The 24,220-nt window shown below is 40.2% G+C and overlaps 1 protein-coding gene across 4 annotated transcripts in view; it reads left to right on the forward strand.

The window, feature by feature from the left end:
- Positions 1-24,220, forward strand: part of APBA1 (amyloid beta precursor protein binding family A member 1) — a 242,624-nt gene that overhangs the window by 175,511 nt on the left and 42,893 nt on the right. For all 4 annotated transcript variants that reach the window (XM_037797984.1, XM_037797987.1, XM_037797986.1 and 1 more), the window contains exons 3-4: positions 16,278-16,373; positions 20,878-20,917. In XM_037797984.1, coding sequence (XP_037653912.1) covers positions 16,278-16,373; positions 20,878-20,917 — 136 coding nt within the window. The remainder of the gene's footprint in view (positions 1-16,277; positions 16,374-20,877; positions 20,918-24,220) is intronic.

Genomic DNA, 24,220 nt, shown 5'->3' on the forward strand with positions numbered 1-24,220 from the left:
AGGAAATTTTATTAGGCTTACAGTAGTGCAGAAGTCCAGGATGGCCTGCAGAGAGAAAAGGCCATTTGATCACTTAGAAAGGATGCTTGGAAAGAGGCTCTGCTCCTTGCTTTCTCTCCTGTCACTACTGCATTCTTTTCCTCTGTATTCTGGTGAATGAGTTACTTTGGGCACTGTAACCTGTAATTCCATGTTTTGCATTGTTTCTTTTGCTTCAGTGATGCTAATTAAGATGAACGGAGATCAATGCCTTGTACATTTGAAATTGCTTTGCTGGTAAATGGGGTAATGGGCATGATGTACACTCGTACCGTGCCTGGCACATAGTAAGCCCTTCAGAAATGGTAGTCAGTATTGTTCTTAGCAGATAATGTGTTACCACAGCAAATAATGTTCTCTTAGCTGCATCTCTTAATAAAAATTAAAATGACTGGTTTTTTCTCCCACTGAGCTGAGGTCTGGTGGTCTGGGAATGAAAGTACAAGAAAACCATCAAAGAAAATGGAGTTAAATGGGGAAGTGAATAAAAGGCTCCCTGATTTGTCCATCACAAGCAGCAATGCATTTAAAATAAATGCAGAAGAGGATATTTCAAAGGAGAAAAGATGACCTCTGTTTTTTGATCAGCTTTATCCAAGATAAGTTGTCTCACCTTACAGTGAAATCTCTGGTTTAGAGTTAACTGGTTAATTTTTTGCATTTGATAATATGACTTCAGAAGCTTTGAACCCTTCTAATGGTAAACAAATGAATTATTTGTATGGTGCCCCAATTATGAAAGCATCCTATGCAAGGCTCTCTCAGAGGCACCTGGTGGTCCAGGTTATCACCCTGCAGCCTTCACATGGGTTTAATGACCCTGGGGGCTGAGGATGGGAACACTTTCCCTGTGGGGAAAGAGAGAATGGAAATGGTTAGAATATTTTAACTGACAGTTATCGCAAAATGTTCAGTTGTATTAACTGAATCCATTATAAATGTGTCTATACAACACTTCATTTGGCCCAGGCTGTTATCATTTTAATGATATAATTATGCCCCTACAATGCCTATGCTAACTTTCCTACTTTACAACAGTAAGGAAATACAAATGTGTGTTGATAATATAGTTTGAGTTGAGAGTGAATAATTATGGATTTCTTAGCCAGTTTTGATTTTTAGAAACATCACATATCTTGGGGGCAAGGAAAAACTAATCATAGATTTGGGTGTTTTATAGTTATAACATGGAATAAGGTAAATTTAAAACAGCTTAGATCAGTGAGAAAAAAGTGTACACTTATTTGAGAAGAGGGATAAAGTAAACTAAACCAACAAGCATAGTGAAAAGCTATTAGGGGATGCTGGAACTGAAAGCCCCTCAGTCTTCAAAACTGAAGTTTACTGGAAGAATTAGAGCAGATGTTGCCCTAGGTAACTACATCGTTGAAATTCCGTTTAGAAAATAGAATGGAACCAGAATGCTCCTGCTGGAAAGGAATGGAATGCTCAAATACTCAATTACAGTCTCAGCTTTGAGAACACTTGTTCCCACTGTATCCGCGATACTATTATGATCATTTAGGGACACACCATTTGCAAACAATGTCTGCCAGAAAAAGGAGGCACACAGATCACAATCAAGGATCAGTGAAGAGAATCCTTAGTTGCATATGGGTACATAAAACCACATATGTCCACAAATGCAATGCTGCGTGTGTTCAGAACGTATTCTGTGGATAAACCTATTTTTGTTTCCTTTTTCCTCTGATACAAGAGGACTGGTGTTCATCATCCTTCCATGTATTGAACATATTTACTAAACTCCTGTTATATTTTAGAGTGGGGAGTCCTTTATTAGGCACTTGGAGGAAAAACATGTCAATTAATCATAAACCAGGCCTTCATGGTACTTAGTAAAATACTACAATATTATAATTATCCTATGATATGTTTTTATAAAATGCAAGGGAGAAAGTAATGTGCCATAAGAATGGCACAGATAAAATACCAGGTGTTCTCACAGGAAGGAGACTCCTTGCACCTAAGAGAATCAGGGAAGACTTCATGAAAGAGATAACATTTGCAAGAGGCCTTTGAAGGCTCATGGACTTGTGGAGTTCAGAGAAGAGCATACAAAAGGCACTGAGTGCCAAATGCACAGGTTATACACAGGGAACAGAAAGTAGTTCAGTTTGGCTTGACTGTAGAGAGTAAGGGCTGGAGGGAAAAAAAAAGAAAGGAATTAGGGGAAACCATAGTGTGTCTTAAATGCCAACATAAGGAGTCTAGAATTTATTCTACAAGCAAAAAGGAACCACTGAAGATTTTGAATTGAGGAAAGATTTGCTCAGGGTTTATTAAAAATGTGTTTAAACTGAAAGTAGGTGCTTAGCAAGAGGTCTTTGGTGAATAAGATTCATGAGCTCTTCGTGCCTTGGTCTCAGGCAGTGTATTGACTGCTTGTTGACTTAAAAAAGAAAAGTAAAACCGTATTCCACATGTGTGTAGTTTCTAAATAATTCAGTCCCACCTAGATTTTGTAAAACGATAATTTCTAAAGAATTGTTTTCTTCTGTCATTCATTGTACTGAAATTTTGTCACCAAGTCTTCTTAGAGGAAAGGGCATGTGTTCTGGGACTAGTCAAGTTTGGCTAGGGCCAGCCAGAATCTTTCTCCATGGTCTTTGAGTTTGAGCTGTGTTGTAAATCACACAAGAGAATCAGCATATGCACGTGATGCTCTTGTAAAGCAATCAGTATAATGGTGTCACTTTCAAACCTCATATTCTGAAATGCTTTCTTGTGCAGGAGACAGAAGACATGTCAGGAATTGCACACAGCAGTTGCATATATCCCCATTCCACCCCCAGTCATAGTCAGTAATACCTTTTCTTCCCGATAGAGTTGTGGGGCTTATGAATTAGAGTTTCTTTGTTGTGATTTTATAGAGCCTTCTGCTTACTTTTTAATTTTATCCATGAATAAATTTTTAATAAGGAAGTCAATAAGATGAGATGGAGAAAGCACTCCTTGGGTGTGTGTTGTCCTTGTGAAGACTCTCCCAGAGGGTTGAGATAATTTTTGTAACTGTTGGAAATATAAAAGACTGGTCAAATGTTGTTGAGTAATAGAATATTTTTTGCCTGAAAGTAACAGAGAAACCTCCTCATTAGAGCCTTCTTATTCACCAACAAAATTTATTATCCGGACCATAGGGTGGGCTTCAGGCTTGGTACAGTCAGAAGGTCAGTGATGTTGTCAGGGACCCAGGTTCTTTCCATCGCTCCCCTCTGCCTCTCAGAATTGGAAGCATCCTATATCTGGTCATTCTCATGAATGAATGCCTGTAATTACTGAGTCCACGTGCTTCCCATTTCAGGAAAGAGGTAGAAGGAGCTGATTTTCCCCACCATGAAGCCAGTTTAGAGTATGTGCCCACCCCTAGATCAGTAAGAGTCACCAGAGGAATGTCAGTATACTGATCATCTTATGAGTATATGCCCTTGAAGCTGGGGATTGATATCTTACCCTGGGTCATGGTGAAAAAGATTGAATACCTGCATAAAATTCGGGTTCACTTAATGAAGAAGAAGCTTGGTGGGAGGAAGGTATTAGGAGTAGTGGACAATCTACAGTGTTCTTCCTAACAAGGAAAGGATACTGTAAACACTGGGGGGAAAATATATATATATATGTATTTATGTGTGTGTGTGTATATGTGTATATATATATATTCACACATAAGTTGAGTACTTTGTACGTGCCCAGGCACTGAGCTAACCCCTGTGTACATTATCACCAAGCAGCCCTGGGAGGATCAGAGAGGGTCGGCGCCCCGAGGGTCACAGAGCCTGAAGCGGTGGAGCCAGAATTCAGACTCTAGTCTGCCAGACACTGGAACCTGAACAGTTAGTTAACTACTTTTCTGTCCTGAAACGTTAAGTTACAATTTTACTTGTTCTGCCACAGTCTAAAAATCAGTCTTTTTTGAGGGAGAAATGTAACTAAATGTAACTTGTGTTCCCTGTAGTCACACTATGCTTTTGGAAATGGTACCTAATGTTGGAAAGCCAGGTCACCAAGATCAGACCCAATGTCTTAAGTATTGATTGAATTTTACTTCAGTCAACCAACAGTCTTTGTTCCAGGGCCTTCCACGTGGCCAGCACTGCATAGGAAAGGAATCTGCGTTTCCTCCTGGGAGGCCTTTCCTGACCCAGTTTAGGGCAGTTTGGGTCTCTCCTCCCTGTCTGCTCTGGGGCTCTCTGTTCCTGCCTCTTACAGCAACTGTCGTGTCACATTTTAACCACAGGAGGAGCTCGAAGAATCCCTACGTAATTGTATTTTACAAGGCTGCTTAAAATGAGTGCCAAACTGTCAAAGTAAATATTAGGGGTGGGGGGATGGGGAGGAGGTATCTGATTAGGACTTCACCTTGGAAAAAAATACTAAAAATTATAAACATAAGCTTAGTTTATCTTTTAGTTAACAACATGTATTTATAATTCCAACTGTGTGCTAATTCTTAGAAAATGAAGTGTTGATTTGGGGAGTTGTAATTTTAAGTTACTGAATCACGCAATAGGATGATAACTTTCTTCAATTCACATAGGACTTTTGCAGCATGATTTCAATCATAAAGAGGGCCATTTCAGCAAAAATATTTAAGGGTTGGCTCAGTTTTCCCAAGGGTCCTCTCTTAATCGTTTGACATTCCAATCATTCTCTTTTGAAGCATCTTAAACATTATCATCCTTTCCCCTTTTCTTGATTGTTTGCTGGTATAATTCCACCAGCTCCTCAATTGTCAGTGGCTGGTTTGAGCAGATTTCCAATATTGTCTTCTTCAATTTTATGAAATTCTGTGTTGTTGGGTTTTTATTTATTTATTTTTGTAATATTTGCAATATCTGCAGTCCATTTGCCTTTTCTTTTTCTTTCTTTCTTTTTTTTTTTTTGGCGTTGCAATGCCAGATGGTCCCAACAGTGACAGGACACCAGCTGACAGAGACATTGGCAGGGCAGATACCAGTGTTTGGGACGAGGACTATCAGGGTGGGCACTGCATGGTAAGTCTTCGGCTCTTTAGTGACTGTGTTATTACCACTTTTGTTTTCCTACAAGGACTCAGCCAGTGAGCACTGTTGCAGAGGATACCCTGTCTTTGTCTGTAAATCTGTCTCCCTGCCAGATCAGGAGCTCCATGGGGAAAGGCAGGGATCCAGGCTTACTCAGACGTTGTCAGCCCTTCAACATCAAATAAATAATTGAATGAATGATCCAGGTAAAACTCACTTTTTCTGTCTTTTGATTAGAATTTCTCCAAAAATCTTGCAAGACCTCTGTACAACTCTTCAAATTACAGCTTTGCTCTCAGAAGTCCTGCCTCAGTCCTTAGGCATTTCTGGAAGGAATCTTGTTCATTGTCCATTTGGAAAGAGCCACGGGGCCCTTTACCATTAGTTTTGGGGTGTTATCATCATCCTGTTAGCTTTTCCAGATTGTAATCTTCTCTTCTTGCAGATTTCCAAGGGTGAAGGAGGATTAAGGCAAAGAGGAGTGAGAGTGAAAACTCATTCCCTCAATCCTTTAAATCTTCCAGGTCAACTTAGGAAAGGGTTATTAGATGCCTATATTGTGCTTCTTGTTAGGCAGAGAGTTGGAGCTGTGCATCATCCTCTCTCACCCTCTGCAGGGCACACATGCTCTGGCGATTACTCCCTGCCCTGCTCTTCACCTCATCTCATCGCTCGGGCAGAGTTGTGATGTCCACCTCCCTGCCTCTGCTTCCAGTACCTCTGCCCCTTCTGTGTCCATCCTACTGCATGAATACCTGCATAATTTTCAGGATTCAGCCGAAGCATCACCTTCCCCATGAAGCATTGCCTGCAACACACCCCTTCTCTCCTGTGGAATTGACCACTCCTAACTCTGTATCTTCCTGTGCAGATTAATATCCTAGCCACCCACCAAGGCTCTACCTGTACATATCTGCCTCCCTCACATTATCTAGAAAGGTGTAAAGGACAGGACCGTGTCTCCTTCCTCTTCGTTTCCTGGCCCAGTGTTAGGAACACAGGTAGGCACTGAAATGTCTGTTGAGGGAATAAATGAATAATAATGATCCCCATGTTGCTTTTCTCCCCTACAGGCACAGCCAGAACATTCCTTGAACTATTGTCTGTCTCAGGCCACCACCACCAATACTGTGTTTGCCCCTAGAAGATGTTCAGTCAGAATTAAAATGATTAGCTTTTTCTCAGGATGCTTTTGCATCCTTAGGGCAACTTCTGGTTCCCCTGCCACTGGATGGGACTATCCACCTCCTGCCAGGCATTGCAGAATCTAAGTCAAAGCTTAGAGCTCTTCTTTGTGGAACTCCAGTGCTGTGGCAGTAAAATTTAGATTATAGTTTCAAGAATCTGTGGAAGATAAGTTGTTGAGTTTAAAGAGACTTTTTATGACACACAACAGGGAGACATTGATGAGTCATCTTTGAACATACCTCCTAGATAGATGTCCCTGTGCTGTCCCTGTGCAGTCCTTAACTTTGGGAATTCCTCATCCCATATTTGCTTCTTACCCTTGGTCTCATTTGCTTAAAAATGAATATCCATCTAGTAACCCCAGAGGTATGAGCCTCCAGACCCAGAAATACATAACAAAAATTTTTACTTTTTCTGTCATATTTCATTAACTAAATATTGCCTCCAAGACATTCTTTGAAAGTAAAAAGTATTATCCAACTTGATTTTTTTTCCTACTTTGAAGAACATATCAAGGTTGAAGGTAAGTGGCAAAAGGCTTTTAAAGCAGACATTTGAGATGAGTTGAATACTGACACCTTTGTTTAGGCTTTTTGGAGGCTGTGTCTGTTCGGAAGCTGTCTGTCTGTCCTTGACTTTGTTGACAGTGGTGTACAGTGATAAGTAGGTTTCCACCAAATGGTGTCCTTTCTCATTTTGAACAGCTTTTTGCTTTGAAAGAGCTTTGCTGGAGCTTAGGTTAGAGTATTCACAGTAAAGACCATTTCTGTAATTCAGTCTGCAGATTTAATGTTCTACACCTAACAGTGTAGAAATGCTACATCAGAAAAGGGCTTACCATTGACCACTAAAAGATAATGAAAGAAAGTGTTGGGCAGTTAGTTCTCCTGCAAGTTGGAAAACATGGTAAAACTGAAAACTACATTGAAATAATTCATTCAGATAACATTTAATGAGTACCTACTGTATACAAGACACTTGGATTACAAAGATGAATGCATCGGGGTCCCTGCTGCCTAAGCCTGGGGTCGGGGAGGAGGAGAAGGCATACACATAAACAGATAGGAACAAAGCAGGCCACAGGCCCTCGGCAGGGCAGAATGGACAATTCTGTGGAAAGAGTCAGAGGAGGCTTCAGCAAGATGAATGCTTTTGACTTCAGCATTGAATGTTGGAGAAGGGACGACTTTCTAGATGGAGGTAATTAATGGCGACATGAATGCACATGTTCACATGCAGAATGCTAGAACATCGGGTATCTGTGGGGTGAGTTCTCTGATAAGGCTGGTGTGTGCCTGCTGGAGCCCCTATGGGTCAGTGCTCTTGGTGGCCGCCTCTGTGCCTCTTCTCCAGCATTCCATGGCACTCAGCACTGGCCACTTATCCTCACTGTGGGGTCTGACCTCATGCATATCTCAGCCCACTGTCCAGATGACCTGCCTTCTCACATCATCCTAGGATGACCTGGTGCCCACACATTGCAAAGAATCCATTTTTTGAAGATTTGGAACAGAAAACTGTAAAATACAGAAGGAGGAGCTTGTGGAACACTTCTGAAAAATATTTTTTTTTAATGATGGTGTGGCAGGGTCTTCAAACCAAGCAATTAAAGAAAAACCAGCTGCACTTGTTTCCCCAGGATCCTAGACCCTTAAAATCTTTGTGACAGGAAAAATCACTTGAGGGGAGAAATAAAAAGGTAAATAACTAAGAAAGCTCTTAAGATGTGAAAAACTGGGAAAATTTAAAGACATTAAATTCTCAGGAAGACTTTGCTACATTAATTTTATGTAGGCCCAAGTAGCCACCAACTCTCCATGGTGCCCAGTGAAAAGTTCTGTGTGTTTCTTTTTAAAGGCGTTCAGTGCTACTTTAATGTGACAAAGGGCTGTGAGGCTTGGGGTACTTTGTGTCTGTGGCACTTCACTGCACAGTGTCTTAATTTATAAATGTGTGTGCATATTTAAGCATCTCATTGATCCTCACCTCCCTGCTCAGAATCAGGTATGTGGGTTCACAGGAAACAAATCCAGGCCTCACAGCAATAGGCCGGGACCACACAACTTGCATTTTCATTACATCATCTTCGTTTTCTTCTTCTTTTGGCTCCTTTTGTATTTCCAGTTAGGCTGACTTTTTGGGAAAAATTTACTTTTTTATGATTTCATGCAGTGCTCACTGAGGACCCCTTTGTGTATTGGTATACTCCCTTCTCTCCTCAGCACCATTGTTTCAGAGGTATTTTACTGATGTCTCTATGCCTCAGCTTCCCCAGGGGGTCAGTCCCCAAGAGATCAGACACAGATTCAAGCAAATACTAGTGTTTTTTCTTCCTTTGCCCAGGGCTTACCTCTCCTATCTCACATTCCCCATATGACCTCAGAGGATAGACCCTTCTGTGGTTTGTCTCTGTGTTTTATGCTCTCTGTGAAACATCACCAACAAACTGTGAGGCAGTTCATTCCTTCTCTCAGAAGATAATAGCTACATTCTTAAACATCCCTCGTGGCTGGCCCAAAGATTTCCTTCAGCTCCTGACATTTCAGGAGCATACAGGAATGTTCAAGTTGTCTGTTGAGGAGAGTTTTCAGAGCCTGTGTTAGTCCCATCTCCGCCTTCTTAATTTATTTTGTCATTTGATCAGCAGATTTTTTGGAGCCCTTGCTGTGTGCCAGGCTCTGGTCTGGAGCTACATGCTCTGTCCTAGGCAAGGAGTCCGAGCCCTCCAGCTGAGGCAACACCACACCTGTGGGGACCACATCTCCCAAAACTGTTTTATCTAAGCCTTACTTTCAAATATAACATTTGACAAGGGTTTTTTTTAAACTATTCTAAGGTAACTGGTTCCTCAGATGCTGGAATTTCTCTGAATTTTTAATGAGCAATGGATTAAACCAGACAAAATATTTAGTCTCAGAACTGACTAGGAAAATACAAGTGGTGTGTTTTCAGATCATCAAAATCAATCCTAGGAGGAGGGGCAGGATGGTGGCATAGAGAGGAGTGGAATTTAGTCAGTCCCCTGGAACAACTAATAAACAACAAGGAACAACTAGTAAATAATCTGGAATAACTTCTGGGGAACAACTATGACTGTCCACACATCGTACACCAACCTGGATTGGAGGAATGCCTGAGATTGCAGCATAGAATCTGTAAGTAAAAGCTTTGGAACTGCTCCGAGAGCCCCCTCCCCCACAGCAGGCTGAGATGCAAAACCTTGCTTAGTGGTAGAGAGCAGTGCTCTCCAAGCAAGTGAATATAGCTTAGCTGAGCTCCAAGCGGGGTTTTAATTAACAAATGTGGACTGCTGAATACAAGCTACAGCCCCCCAAACAAGCAGACAGAGGCTTTTTAGTGACGATTGACCTTAAAGAACCAGAAGACTCATCTGTCCTGGTAGGAGGATCCCGGAAGACTGGGTGTAACCTCTGGCCAATGAGTGAAATTGGGGGGCCGTGTACTGGCTCCAAAAGGGGGATATCTGTCCCTTTTTCTCTCTTTCAACATGAGAACTCAGAAGAGAGAGCTACAGCCATTTTCAATTTGCAGTGCTCTGACCCAGACAGGGATGGAGATAATAGAGTCAGTGAGACTATTCAAATGCAGATGATAACTCTCTAGGGGGGGGGTGTATCTTTCTTAAGAGTAAGAAGGTGGCACCCAGCTTTCCCTTCAGAACCAGACCCAAGAGCCTGGGGGAAACAGCCAAAACAGAAATTAAGGAGGCCACACCTCCTTAAACCAGTCAGGAGTGACGGGCTGACAGGTGCCAGCTGCTGGGCAGGTTAGGAAAAGCACAGCGACTGGAAACCTCATGGGAAAGACTGTCATTCCTCTAAAATACACCTTGAGTATAACCCAATTCTGAGACCTTATCCGTTCTGGTCTGACTAGGGTAACCAAGGAAACCAGATGCCTAGACAACAGAAAACTATACAATCTATACTAGGAAAAACAAAGATATGGCTTAGTCAAAGGAACAGACTTACACCTCAATCAAGATACAGTTGAGATATTGTTTCACTTTATAATGAAACAGTCTATTAAATATTTTCAAAGAGATATGTTAAACCAAATAAAACAAATCAATGAATTCGGGGAAGATATAATTAAAGAGACAAAGGCTATAAAGAAAACACTGGGTGAACATCAGGTAGAAATTGAAAGTTTGAAAAAACAAGTTGAGAATCTATGGAAATGAAAGGCACAACACAGGAGATGAAAAACACAATGGAGACATACAACAGCAGATCTCAAGAGGCAGAAGAAAACACTCAGGAACTGGAGAACAAGACACCTAAAAGCCTATACACAAAAGAACAGATAGGGAACAGAATGGAAAGATATGAGCAACGTCTCCAGGAACTGAACGACAACATGAAATGCATGAATATATGTGTCATGGGTGTCCCAGAAGGAGAAGAGAAGGGAAAAGGGGGCAGAAGCAATAGTAGAGGAAATAGTCAATAAAAATTTCCCATGTCTTATGAAAGACATAAAATTACAGATCCAAGAAGTACAGCATACTGCAAACAGAACAGATCTGAAAAGGCCTACGCCAAGACACTTAATAATCAGATTATCTAACGTCAAAGACAAAGAGAGAATCCTGAAAGCAGCAAGACAAAAGCAATCCATCACATACAAAGGAAGCTTGATAAGACTATGTGCAGATTTCTCAGTTGAAACCATGGAGGCAAGAAGGAAGTGGTGTGATATATTTAAGATACTGAAAGTGAAAAACCACCAACCAAGAATCCTACATCCAGCAAAACCGTCCTTCAAATATGAGGGAGAGTTTAAAATATTCTTTGACAAACAGACAGTGAGAGAATTTGTGCAAAAGACACCTGTGGTACAGGAAATCCTAAAGGGAACACTGCAGACAGATGGAAAGAGACAGGAGTGAGAGGTTTGGAACACAATTTTGGGTGATGGTAGCACAGCAATGGCAGTACACTGAAGAAAGATGAGTGTGAGTATGGTTGAAAGAGGAAGGTTAGGAGCATGTGGGACACCAGAATGAAAAATGAAAGATAAAGACTAGGACTGTATAATTCAGTGAAATCTAGAGTGCTCAACAATTGTGATAAAAGGTACAAATGTGTTTTTACATGAGGGAGAACAAATGAATGTCAACCTTGCAAGGTGTTAAAAATAGGGTGGTATTGGGGGAAAAATACAATCAATGCCAACTAGAGACTGTAGTTAACAGAAACTTTGTATTATGCTTCCTTTCATGTAGCAAAGGCAATATACCAAAGTTAAATGCCTATAAGAGGGGGACATAAGGGAGGGGTATGGGACTCTTGGTGATGTTGCCTAACACTTTTATTCTACTTTGGTTTAATTCTGTCTTCTCTTTCATTGCTTTTTAGCTGTCATTTTTTCCCCTTTCTTTTTCTTTTGTCTCTCTACCCTCTTTGACTATTTCTCCTTCTTTGTGAAAGAAAAGGAGATGTCCTTATATAGATAGTGGTGATGGTGGTGAATACATAAATATGTAAGTATATGGGGAACCATCGATTGTTTACTGAGGACGGAAAGTATGGTGGGTGAAGAAAACCGTCTTGGAAAAAAAAAACGTTTGATGAAGAAACCTTGAGGGCACTACATTGATGCATAAATATTTATGACTGTTATGTTTTCTTGATGAATTGACCCTTTTATTAACATATAGTGTCCTTCTTTGTCTCTTTTAATTGTTTCGCTTTTGAAGTCTAACTTGTCTGATATTAATATAGCTACTCCTGCTTTTTTCTGGTTGTTGTTTGCATGAAATATCTTTTTCCAACCTTTCACTTTCAGTCTATGTTTGTCCTTGTGTCTAAAGTGAGTTTCTTGTAGACAGCATATAGATGGGTCCTGTTTTTTAATCCATTCTGCCAGTCTGTGTCTTTTTATTGGGGAGTTTAATCCATTTACATTTAGTGTTATTACTGTAAGGACAGTACTTTCTACTACCATTTTGTTTTTTGGAATTTATATGTCATATCTTATTTTTTCCTCTCCTTTTACCTTTCCTGATAATCTTCATTTCTGCACTCTTCTCCAACTCTCTCTCTCCTGTCTTTTCCTATCAGCCTGTAGCACTCCCTTTAGTATTTCTTGTAGTGCCGGTCTCTTATTCACAAACTCTCTCAGTGTCTGTTTGTCTGAAAATGTTTTAATCTCTCCCTCATTTTTGAAGGAAAGTTTTGCTGGAAATAGAATTCTTGGTTGGCAGTTTTTCTCTTTCAGTATCTTAAATATATCATGCCACTGTCTTCTTGCCTCCATGGTTTCTGCAGAGAAATCTGTACATAGTCTTATTGACCTTCCCTTGTATGTGATGGATTGCTTTTTTCTTGCTGCTTTCAGAATCCTCTCTTTGTCTTTGACATTGGACAATCTGACCAGTAAGTGTCTTGGAGTAGGTCTATTGGGATCTATTCTATTTGGGGTACGTTGTACTTCTTGAATCTCTAATTTTCTGTCTTTTATAAGAGTTGGGAAATTTTCAGTGAATATGTCTTCTATTACTCTTTCTGCCCCTTTTCCCCTCTCTTCTCCTTCTGGGATACCCATAACACGTATATTTGTGCGTTTCATGTTGTCACTCAGCTCCCTAAGACCCTGCTCATATTTTTCCATTTTTTTTCACCATCTGTTCTTTTGTGTGTATGAATTCGAATGACCTGTCTTCCAGTTCACTGATCCTTTCTTCTGCCTGTTCAAATCTACTGTTGGGTCCCTCCATTGTGGTTTTCATCTCCTCCATTGTGGCCTTCATTCCCATGAGTTCTGCCATTTGTTTTTTTAAGTTTATGAATTCTTCTTTATGGTCAGTCAATGTCTTCTTTATATCCTTCAGCTCTTTTGCTATATCTTCCTTCATTTCATCAAATTTATTTAGCATTAGTTGCCTCCACTCCTGTGTCTCAGCTGAGCTATTAGTTTGTTCCTTTGGCTGGTCCATGTTTTCGTGTTTCCTGGTATGGCTTGTTATCTTAAGTTGTCTAGGCATCTGATTTTCTTGATTAGTTTATTTTGGAGCTTGTTTTCTGTCTTTTACCTAGTGGTTTTCTTGTTGGTTGGCTTTGTTCTCTGGCCTCTGTTATTCAGTTCAACTTATTCTAGACCTCTAACTTAGGTTCTATTTAGTTGATCAGAATTTTTCCCCTCTTGTTTTTTCTGTTTCTTGCTCTGCCTCTATGTAACCTTTTTGTGAGTGGGTCTCCTCAGATATGGTCGACCCTAGTCAGATTTTCCCAGTCTAGTGAGGCCCAGGTCTCATTGGGAGGGTATGGAGTTTTCCTGAGAATGAGACCCTCCCATGAGGCCTTTAGAATTGGTGCTTTTCCTCTCCTGTCCAGCAGGTGGCGCTGGCCAGCCCACAGCTCCCCCACCAGTGTAAGGAGGTATGGAGCCTTTAGTTCTCCTGGTGACTCTGATCCTGTCAGGGGCGTGGCTGACTGAAGTTGGAATCTGAATTCCAGCCCCTGGGTCTGAATTCCCAGGAGGAGGACTGCCAGTTGAGCTGGACCTCCCTCCACTCTCCCAGTCCTCAGAACTCCAGTTGTCTCTCAGGGGCACTATTCCCTTCTCCTCTCTCCTCTTTGGGGCCACTCCAGGCAGATTCCTTGGTCAGCCTGAGTTGCCAATTAAACAATTAAAGACGGGGGTGGAGGCCTTCAGTAGTGAATACGGAATTCAAAGACACCTGGGTACTCTGTCTCCCCCAAGCCCAGCCCAGTCCCTCAACCTGGGCTCTCTGACAGAAAATAACCACATATATTACTTTTAGATTAAAAAAAAAAAAAAAGTAGAAAAGAAATAAAGAAAAAAAGGAAAAAAAAAAAAAAAAGGTCTCTTTTAAAAGTCTTTCCCCAGCCTGGAAGTTTTGTTGGTGTCAAAATAGAGCATTTAAAGATATGCTTTGGGCTATTGTCTGATAATTACTCTCCAACCACTTTAGTTCCACCCCTGCTGGGGGCTATTGAAATGCAAAAAGATAAGGGATCAGTGAGAAGCCAGAAGGGACAAAATGTAGGGGAAAAAAAAATGGCTTTTTTGGAGTCTGGGAATCGGTGCCTGCTTTTACGTGCCCGCACTTCTCGGAGCCCAGCCCTTCTTTAGCACCCCAGCTCCCAAAGTTAATTAATCTGTTAATTAATTCTGCAGTTGAGGCTGGGTTGAGCCTCCCTTCTTGCCCTCAGCAGATTGCTGTTTTTTGGGTTTTTTTTCCCCCCTTTCAGGGAGCCGGCTGCAAGACAGTCTGTGAGGTCTGGGTGGGGAGGGGTGCCAGACCCCTGGTCTGGGGAACTTACAATGTTCGCTGCAATCTCAGCTTTTCCTCCAATTCCAAACTTGTGTCCAATGTGTGACTGGTTACTGGAGACCCCGCAAACACTGTTTCATATAGTTCTTGGGTAATTGCCAGCTGCTCTAGGGGAGAGACGAAATTCTGCTCCTCACCACTCCGCCATCTTGCCCCGCCTCTCCAATGTTTCACATTTTAACAAATCTGTACAAACTCAGGGGTCCAGGAGCCCAATGAGCAGCAAGTCACTCTGAAGTTTTCATCCGTTCATGGTCACCAAACTGAAGAAGGGACACTTCCCAAATATGGGTCTGTTGCTCGATGCAGCTAGTAGAAGTCACACTGAAGCCAGCTGAAGAGGAAAGATGGTTTACTATTCTGGAAGAAAGCAGGGAAATTTTCCCAAATCAGCTTCCCTAAAGTGTTTCTCCAATTTGCTTTGTACCCAGGTGCAGAGACAAAGAGAGCGAGGGCACTACATTGAGTAAAATAAGTCAGACACATAAGGACAAATTTTGCATGGTCTCACTGATATGAACTAATATAATATGTAAATATATACACATGAAATATAAGTTAACAGGATATAGAATGAGGCTAAAGAATGGGGAGCAGTTGCTTATTATGAACAGAATGTTCAACTAGATTGAGCCTAAGTGTTTGGAAATAAAGGTGACGGTAGCATGCTATTCTGAAAATAACAGTGCTGAATGGTGTGTGAATGAGGTGGAAAGGGGAAGCTTAGAGTCACATATGTCACCATAATGAAAGTTGGAGGTTAAAAGATGGGAATGTATAATACAGTGAATCTTGAGGTAGAAAATGTCCGTGATAACTGTGCAAATATTAGAAATCTCTTTCATGAACTAGAACAGATGTATGACACTATAACTAGAAGCTATTAATAAAGGGGTATATAGGGGAAAATATATACCTATTGCGAACTATGTACTACAATTAGCAGTATTTTAACATTCATCAACAATAACAAATGTACTATACCAATACTATGAGTCAATAATGGAGGGGGGGTGGTTAGGGGTATGGGAGGAACTGAGTTTTCTTTTTTGTTTTTCTTTCTTTTCTGGAGTAATGAAAATGTTCTAAAAATTGGAAAACAAATTAATTGTGGTGATGGATGCACAGTTGTATAATGATGGTACCATGGGCAATTGATTGTACACATTGGATCATTGGATAATTGTATGTGAACAATCTCAGTAAAATTAAGTTTTAAAAAAATCAGTCCAAGCCAAATCTTTAGAAATAGTTATATTAATGTTTGCTTTGCCATCCAGATGGAGTTGAAATGTGAATTTCTAAGACATTTGGTACCCAAAGTATTTGTATCTTACAATAAGAAAAAAATTTTAAGGGCATTTTGTGTAACACAATTAGCTTTATTTATCTAGGGCTTTATATTTGATATCCAACTTTTTCTGTATTTTCATTGAAAGGTTGGCCTAAAGAAGAAAAAAAAAAGCCAACAACAAAACCTGAGCTACAAGAGCTCCTTTGAAAACATGGCAGGAATTGAAGAGAAAGCTTGAAAACCCCAGGCATTTTGTGTACAGTGGGCATTCTTTTCTAGAACAGTTGTCTCAGTTGAAATGTTGGTTCAGTTGTGTCCCACTTTTCTTCTCTCCCCTGTTTCTTGCTGCGGCCAGGGTGCTAACTGAGTACCTTGGATTCTCACTCATATTTATTCCCTTGCTGTGTTCTAGTCTCCATCTCCCGGCAGCTCCTCACCCCTGGGCGCAGAGTCCTCAAATATACCCCACCACCCCAGCGACCCTGCGGAGGCCTCCACAAATAAAGAGGTAGGGTACCATTTTGTTTTCAAAGTCAGCAACCCATTTTGCTATGTTCTAATACTGATTTATGCTTCTCCAGCTTCCCAGAGCTTCTGACCCAAGTTAGCCTGGGGGAAGTGTTTCTAATTGCTCCTCTCCAGTGTGGAATTCATTAATTAAAGCCACATTGTGTGGTTTGGTAGCCATTAGCCACTGGTGTCTATTTACATTTAAATTAGTAAACAAAATGAAAGATTCAGTTCCTCAGTAACACTATCCACATTTCAAATGCTCAGTACCCACATATGGCTAGTGGCTATGCTTTGGACAGGGCAGTTTATAGAACATTCCCATCCTCACAGAAAGTCTGGACATCTTGAAAATGGGACATTAAAAACTCTGTGTACTAGCGTCCTTGTTCATGACATTACGTGTCTTCCAATACCATGGATTTGCAGTTGCTGTGTGGTTTGGAAAAATGATTGGTGTCTTAAAAACCCATTTATCTCAGGCCTGCATGAAATACCTTCATATGAACAGGGTGGCTGCATGTTCTGATCTGTCTGGGCTATTTCCAGGTTACACCTGTTGTCCAAGCAACCCATGTGATGAACACTCCTTTTCATTTTCTAAAGCTGTGCTGTTCAAGAGAACTTTCTGCAGTGTTGGAAATGTTCTATTTCTGTACCATCCAGTAGGTAGTCACTAACATGCGCCTTTCAAGTCCTTGGATATGGCTGGAGGAATCACAGAACTGAATTTTTAATTTAACTTAATTTTAATTAATTTAAATTTAAATAGCCACATGTGACTAGGGGTGAGTGGATAATGCAGCTGTAAAGCGTCCCAATCATTTGGCCACACTGCTTGTGGAGGAGACCAAGCTCCTACAGAGAGGATGAAGCATGAAGATGCTGCTTGCTCCTACTGAGGTTTCTGGGGCTGGAAAATGGCAAATGTTTTTCCCTGAGGGGAGCGCAGCCTTCTCCAGTACCCACTGTCCTTTTACACCAAGTCTTAAGGCCACCCACACCTATCTATGAAACAGCATCAGATAAATGTCTGCCTGCATCATAATCTATGTGTGGGCTCAGCTGGCTCTAAATATAGATGTCGCCTAATCAACACTGAGGATATGCATTAAAGAGGTAAACCACATAATGAGCGATTTTCTCCTTTTCCCTCCTTTTGCTAATTATTTATGCTAAATGAGGTGGAAGAAAGCAATCTCCATTTTAACCTGAATGGCAGATTGCTTCTGAAGGGAAACTTGGGTAAAATTTACTCTTAAGTTATCACGGAATACACATGCATTTGCCGTAAAATACTGATGTGTGGGAGAAGCATATTCTTTCCTTATTATTAATCACATTAAACCAAGCAGACATAGGAAGACCTTCTCTGAAATGACACCATCATTAGAGTTTAGATTAGAAATGTACTTTGTTCTCCCCTAGTCTTGATCCTCAGACCCTGGGCCATTGGAATACTGTGTGTGTGTTTCATTTCTCCTGGACTACACCATCTCACAGCTTTGCTTCTTACTTTATTCACTGCACATGATGGGTGAGAACAAATAGCAAGAAGAAAAGAATTGACAGCTGCCATAATCATTACAGTAATAAAGGTTACCATTTCTTGAGAATTCACAGTGTTTCAGGCACCACACTGAACAAATCACAGATGGTATCCTATTTAATCATTAAAATCGTTCTGTGAGTAGGAATTATTGTCTTCATTTGTTAGTGGGGGAAGTTGAGAGACTGAGTAATTTACCTGAAGTCATAGAGCTCACAAGAGGGTGAGCCAGGATTTGAATCCAGAGCTCCTGTGGGCCCAGGCTCTTCACCACCAGGCTGTACTGCCCCTGGACTGGAAGGTGCTTGCGGGGTCAGTCTGCATGGACAAGGTGGATTGTTTGTCCTTATTCCAGTTGTTAGGCCTCCAGACTCGGCACACAGTTTGTGTGACCCCCTGGAACATCCCAAAGATTGCAGTTGTTAGCTTTCTTGAATGAGAGTTCATTTATTAATTCTTGAATGTTAAGGGTCAGCTGATGTTCATGTCAGTACACATGAGAGAAAACAAAGGGCTAATCAGACATCTGAATATTCAGCATTTGATTATGCATCAGCTCTAATAAGCAAGGCATATTTATTAGTTTCTCAGTTCCTACACGACTTGGTGCATGTTTCTGCATATCCTTAGAAATAATGATGCAAATCCTCTTTCTCTGCAATAGAGATTCTTTCATGTTGCAAAATTCTATTTTTTTAAAAATTTAGTATCCTAGCAACCAAAGAAAGCCAGTCATGAGCTTATGAATAGAGAATAAGTGAATGTACCAAATGCCCTCCATTGTGGTTCTAAATAAAATGGCAGCTTTTAGAGCTATAGCTAAAGTAATTATTTTTTTTGTAGCTTTTGCTATAATATGAACACTGTCCTTGATATTAACATTCCAAAAAGTATCCTGATAGCCCAAGAAAATGTGAATTGACTTCTTGGATATACCTGGAGGCTAAGCCATTTTCATTGAATAGAGTAAATTCTCTTTGCATCAGACACATGCTACTGGGGGTGGGGAAGAGAGTTAACTGGGGAATAATAATTTTCTTTTAAACTTTTTATTTTGAAATAATCTCAAGCTTATAGAAAAGATGCTCAAATGGTACAGAGTTTCCATATACCTTTCATGTACTGCTAAACTTTTTTTTGTTCCCGTATACCTACAATCACATGCACAATTTTCTCTATTATTAACGTTTTGCATTTGTGTGCTGGGAGAATAATAATTTAAACATCTGTGACCCTTATGAAGAACCTACTTTCATCTGTATATCATGAAGTTATTTTTGTTTTCTTCAAACCAACCAGAATTAGACAGACTTGGCTGTTGGTACTTAACTAGGCCAGTCTTCTCACTTTAGAAAAGGGAAAGTAAAATTAATGTAAAGGACTTGAAATTGGAGTTCTCTTTCCTCCTATCCACATACCTTGGTTTTTCCTTGGTTTGCATTTTTCTGTAAACGCATTAGCAGCCAGGAGACTTTCATTTCTGGATTTGTCTCTTCAGTTTCTTATGGCTGATCCTTTTGAGACAAGAAACCTCCTCACTTTGATGTGAGGAGCCTTTCCATTCCAGCAAACACATCTGTGGCAGGTTCGCTGTTGAGTTGCCCTCTGTGATGTATTGTGTGATTAGTGTTAAATTTTTGTCATTTTTCTGAATTGGGTGAAATTTTTAAAATTAGTTTTTTTCAACCGCCCCCAGTTTCTCACATAAAGTTAACACTGCTATTTTTAGAACTCTGCAAGTATTAACTAATCCCTTTGCCACTCCCATCTTCCAAGTAAAGAGCACTGTATAAAGAGGGATGGTATGGGGTCACTTCCCATGACATCCCAGCCTTTGTCAAGGGCCCTTCATCTCCTAGCCTACCAGGCACCCCAGAGTATACCATCAATTCAAATCAACCAATTGAGCAGCTATACCATAGTAGGTACTCTTTTCTCCAAGTGGGCCATATTAAAATCATCACCTTATACCTGGTAGATCCTCAGTAATGAAAATCTTCAGTCTTACTGAGGATAATGCTTGGCTATTTTAGGGACTCTTGTCTTAGCTCTCTGGTCTCCCACAATGCTCACGTCACCCTCTCCAGACCTATCAACCACAAATTCTTTTACTTCTATTACTAGTGAAGCAAAAATGAATTCCCCACTTTTGTCCCTCTCAGAGTTTCTTCTGTGCTGCTGAGAGGAGCCAGATGGTAAATGTTGCTCCTTTGAGAACAAGCATTTAAATTACCATCCAGTTAGGTTCTAGGATGTTTCCAGCTCATTTTATCCACTTCCAACAGTGGTGTTAGAAGCTGACCTTTTCTGCAAGATGATACTAATGTAAGAAATTCCAGGGTTTTTAACTTCTTTGTTTGTTGTGTCTTTATTTTAAGGTAACACACAATGGTGATTTAGATAATGGAATTTTTCAACTATGATAAATCAGTAAGAGATGAAAGGAAGAGATTTTTTTAAAAATCTAGTGAATGTTCTTAACCGTGAGAGATCACTGATGCAAAGACCTAAAAAATCTACTGAACTGATTTACTTCTCTATCGGAATTCTTAATTTCTACATGTGATCGTATTGTTGGTATTTTCACTGTTCGGCAGTTTTTCACTTGGAAATTCAGATTCTTAAGAATATGAATTGTGCTTTTTTATTGCTGTCACTGATTATAGATTTTGATCTGTAGGATATTTATTAAGCTGACAGACATCTCTGTGATTATGGAATGGAGGATTTTCAGATTATTAAAATACAAATGGAGTGTTCTGGGCTTCGGGTAACCTTCAATAATAAATGCTTATTTTTATCCACATTTCATTTTCTTCAACCAAAAATGGTTGATAACTGGTTAATAACTGTCATTGATGATGTATTTATTTTTCATGTTACACGGATAGTTGTGTTAATGAATATTTCATCATGCTTTGCCCTTTTTGAAATCTCTTTGTCTTAATTACAGTCAAGAAAAAGCTTGGCCTCATTCCCAACCTACGTTGAAGGTAAGAAATGAGAAAATATTGAGCACTGAGTCATTCATGAATCTTTTAACCTTTTGGGTATGTGAAGCACTGGGCTGGAAGACAATAGTGGGAAAGGAAGGCCACAAAGTCACCTATTCACAGCCTTAAAAGAGTTAGAATCTTGGACTAAAAGCACAGTAGCCCTGACCCTCTCATAACATCCCCCTCCCTGCTTTTGCTCACTATGTTGATAGAGAGCCTGAGGCTGTGGGCAAGGTTGGATGCTTTACCCAGTGTCAGACAGCTTAGTAATGGTCCTATTGGGTTTGAAACCCAGGTCTCCTTACTTTCTAGTTCAGTGCACCTGTTGCATCCACCAAGGGCAATTCATTTGGGAATGAACTTCAAGGGAGAAATTTTGATCCTCTTTATAAGGAAGACCTTCCCAGTAAGTCCCATCTAAGCAGACGAACTAGTATTAATAACATTTATCAAGCATTTGCTCACTACCAGGTACTGTCCTAAGTACTTTCCATGTAAAAAATGAATCCTCACATCAATCTTGTGAAAAGGATTTTATTATTACCCTATATTATGGATAAGAAAACTGAGGCCTTGAGACGGGGAGAAGCTTGCCTAAGATCACACAATTAGTAGGTAGCAGACCCAGGCTATGAACAGTGGTCTGGCTCCAGAACTCCCTGTCGCCAATAGGCTAGCAGGGCTGCCATACATGGTTGTGCAGGTTGGGCAGGCACAAGACTCAGCCCAGGCTGTGTATCCCAGCTTGGGGTTTCACCACCCAAATGGGGCACCTATTTCTCACTCTCACAGCAGTACCTGGTGGCTAGAGGTGGCACTGATGCTCTCCTAGGGAGGATGGTAGGTGCTTTTTCAGGTAGGATAGTTTGCTGTGTCCTTGAAGGAGACTTTTCTGGAGGCCAGAGACTGTCCAGATATCACTCTGAGGCCACATCTGGCCTCTGGATCCTATGAGTGAACAGTCAGTATGTTCCACTATCTGAGAATGAGTTGCAGGGGTTCATAAACCTTCATGAACCCTGGTCCTGAAACCCAGGACAAGTTCATAGGTTGTGTTTGTTACTCTGGTTTCTTTCTTGAGTAACATACAATTATCTGCATCATTTTGTGAAGCTCTGAAATTCAATGAGAGTACTTTATGAAGTTTTCTAAAGTTTGGACACTCCCTCCTTCTTCATTATCTATCCCTCCAGGCCTAGAGATTTTCAGTTTCAGCATTAACATGAAAGTGGAGATGTAATATATGTGCTTGTCCACTCACAGAGCAACCTAAAAGGCATTACTAAAAGGGAAAACACATTTCTAAGAGGACAAAATGAAATCTGCAGCCCTTGTTGACTTATAACCATTATAACTTCAGTTTTTTTAAACAATGTTTCTAGATGCTCTTCTATTGAACCTAGAATGAATTTATGAAATTAGGGCTTTCTTTTTGGATATAATTTTATACTCAGCTTCTCTGAAGGATAAATTTCATAAAATCATATCTCAAACTTATAATGTTTAGATCCAATATTTTGGTCTCTTTACTGCTTGGCATGTATACAGTCATTTAAATATGATTTGGATTGCTGTTAAACATATCTACACATCCACACTTACTGTGATTGAAAAGGGACCGTTTTCAGGGAATAGAGCTGAATCAGAGATGAATATATAATATTGGAAGTCCCATGGAGAAAGTGGTTAATTTTTGTTTTTATTTCTACACTTATTATTTTAAATAATAGATGGAAGATTTTTAAAAATGATCCCAGATGAGATCTTTTTCCTCAATAAATGAATGGCAAATGTTTAGGTTTCACTGTAAATTGCAACCCCCCGCCCGAACTTCTAACAAAAGACTGACAGTCTTATGCTTTTTATAAAGTATAGTGTGAGTACAAACCTGTCCACATATTATTATTTTAGTTAAACCAGTGCTTCCAAGCTATACAGTGAAAACTACATATTGTAAATAACCTATATTCTTCCCATATTTCTAAAGGCTTCAGGGCGGGAACCATGTGGCCGTAGAGAATGTAGATTACTGATATGGAATGGAGGCAAGCCTGGCTGTGACCACTCAGGGTTTAGTCCAGCATTGTTTCTCACAGACCAAGAATAAAACAAATCATAGGTTTCCTTATTTAATTACTACCCAGATGCTTTGTGGATGCTTTTTCTAAAACGTTAATTTCTTTGTTTCAACCACCGTTTTAGTTTTAGAACAAAGGAACAGATTATTTTAAGTCTGCACCCTAAGTAGTTTATCATGGGAAGCAGCTGTTTAAGCTCAAGATGAACTTGATGTTTAAGGATAAAATAAAAACTCATTTCAGATTAACCCTCCAAGGGAAAAAACAAGTTGCTTCTATTTCAAATTATCTAATTTAAGACCCTGAGGTTTTAACAGTGGGTTAAAATGTTTGTTAATTTCCCCAAATATGGTATTCAAATCCCTGAAAATCCATATGCTTTAATTTTAGCATTCAAATGCCTTTCTTACTGAGTGTTGTGAAGTTATTGACTTTTAACTTGAATAGAGTTTGCAGATGATTATGCTTAGAATTAGGTACCCTCATTTTAAATATTTAAAACTTGGTTTTGATTAAAAGGCTAGTCAGTGAGAACAAAATTCCAATGAATTGGAATTGATCTCTGTGTGGGCTGAGGCCAGGAACATTATGGCCTCTAATTTAGCAAGGCTGATGGCTTGGACCTTGGCTTTGGGGTAATAGTATCTGTCCTGCAGAATTGGGATCAGAGGCTAATATAGGAATCTAGAAATTTGAAAATAAATATCTGATTTTTCTGATTTATAAAACTTGTCTTCTCGGGGAAAATGGTGTGTATGGGGGAGGGGTGTGGGGGGTTGGGGTATGAGTGGCAGGCAAGTAATAAGAGACTACTGTAAAATGATGTTCTCTAGTAAGACAGCCTTCTATTCATCCAACTATTTACCCTGCAAACATTTATTTGATACCCACTGGGTGAAAGACACTGACTAGATTCAAGAGAATCAAAGATGTTTATGTCACAGTCCCTGACCCCTGAGAGCTCACTGCCTAACAGGAGAAACAGCATCCTTTATCACTTTTATGTTTCATACTAAAATACATATTCCCCATCATTTCTTACTGTAAATTGTCGAGTAAATTAATCTAATAAATTGTTCCTTCTTTTTGAAAACTAGGGGTTAGTAAAGGCAGGCCTAGAGATGCCTTAGACGAGCAGGTTGACTCACCTGCTCAGGGGTCTCCGTACCTGGCCCACCTCTGCCAGGGGGTGAGGAGTGGAGTGGTGGTGGGGTATGTGTGC

This window comes from Choloepus didactylus, chromosome 10, assembly GCF_015220235.1.
Source record: "Choloepus didactylus isolate mChoDid1 chromosome 10, mChoDid1.pri, whole genome shotgun sequence".
Lineage (NCBI taxonomy): Eukaryota > Metazoa > Chordata > Mammalia > Pilosa > Megalonychidae > Choloepus > Choloepus didactylus.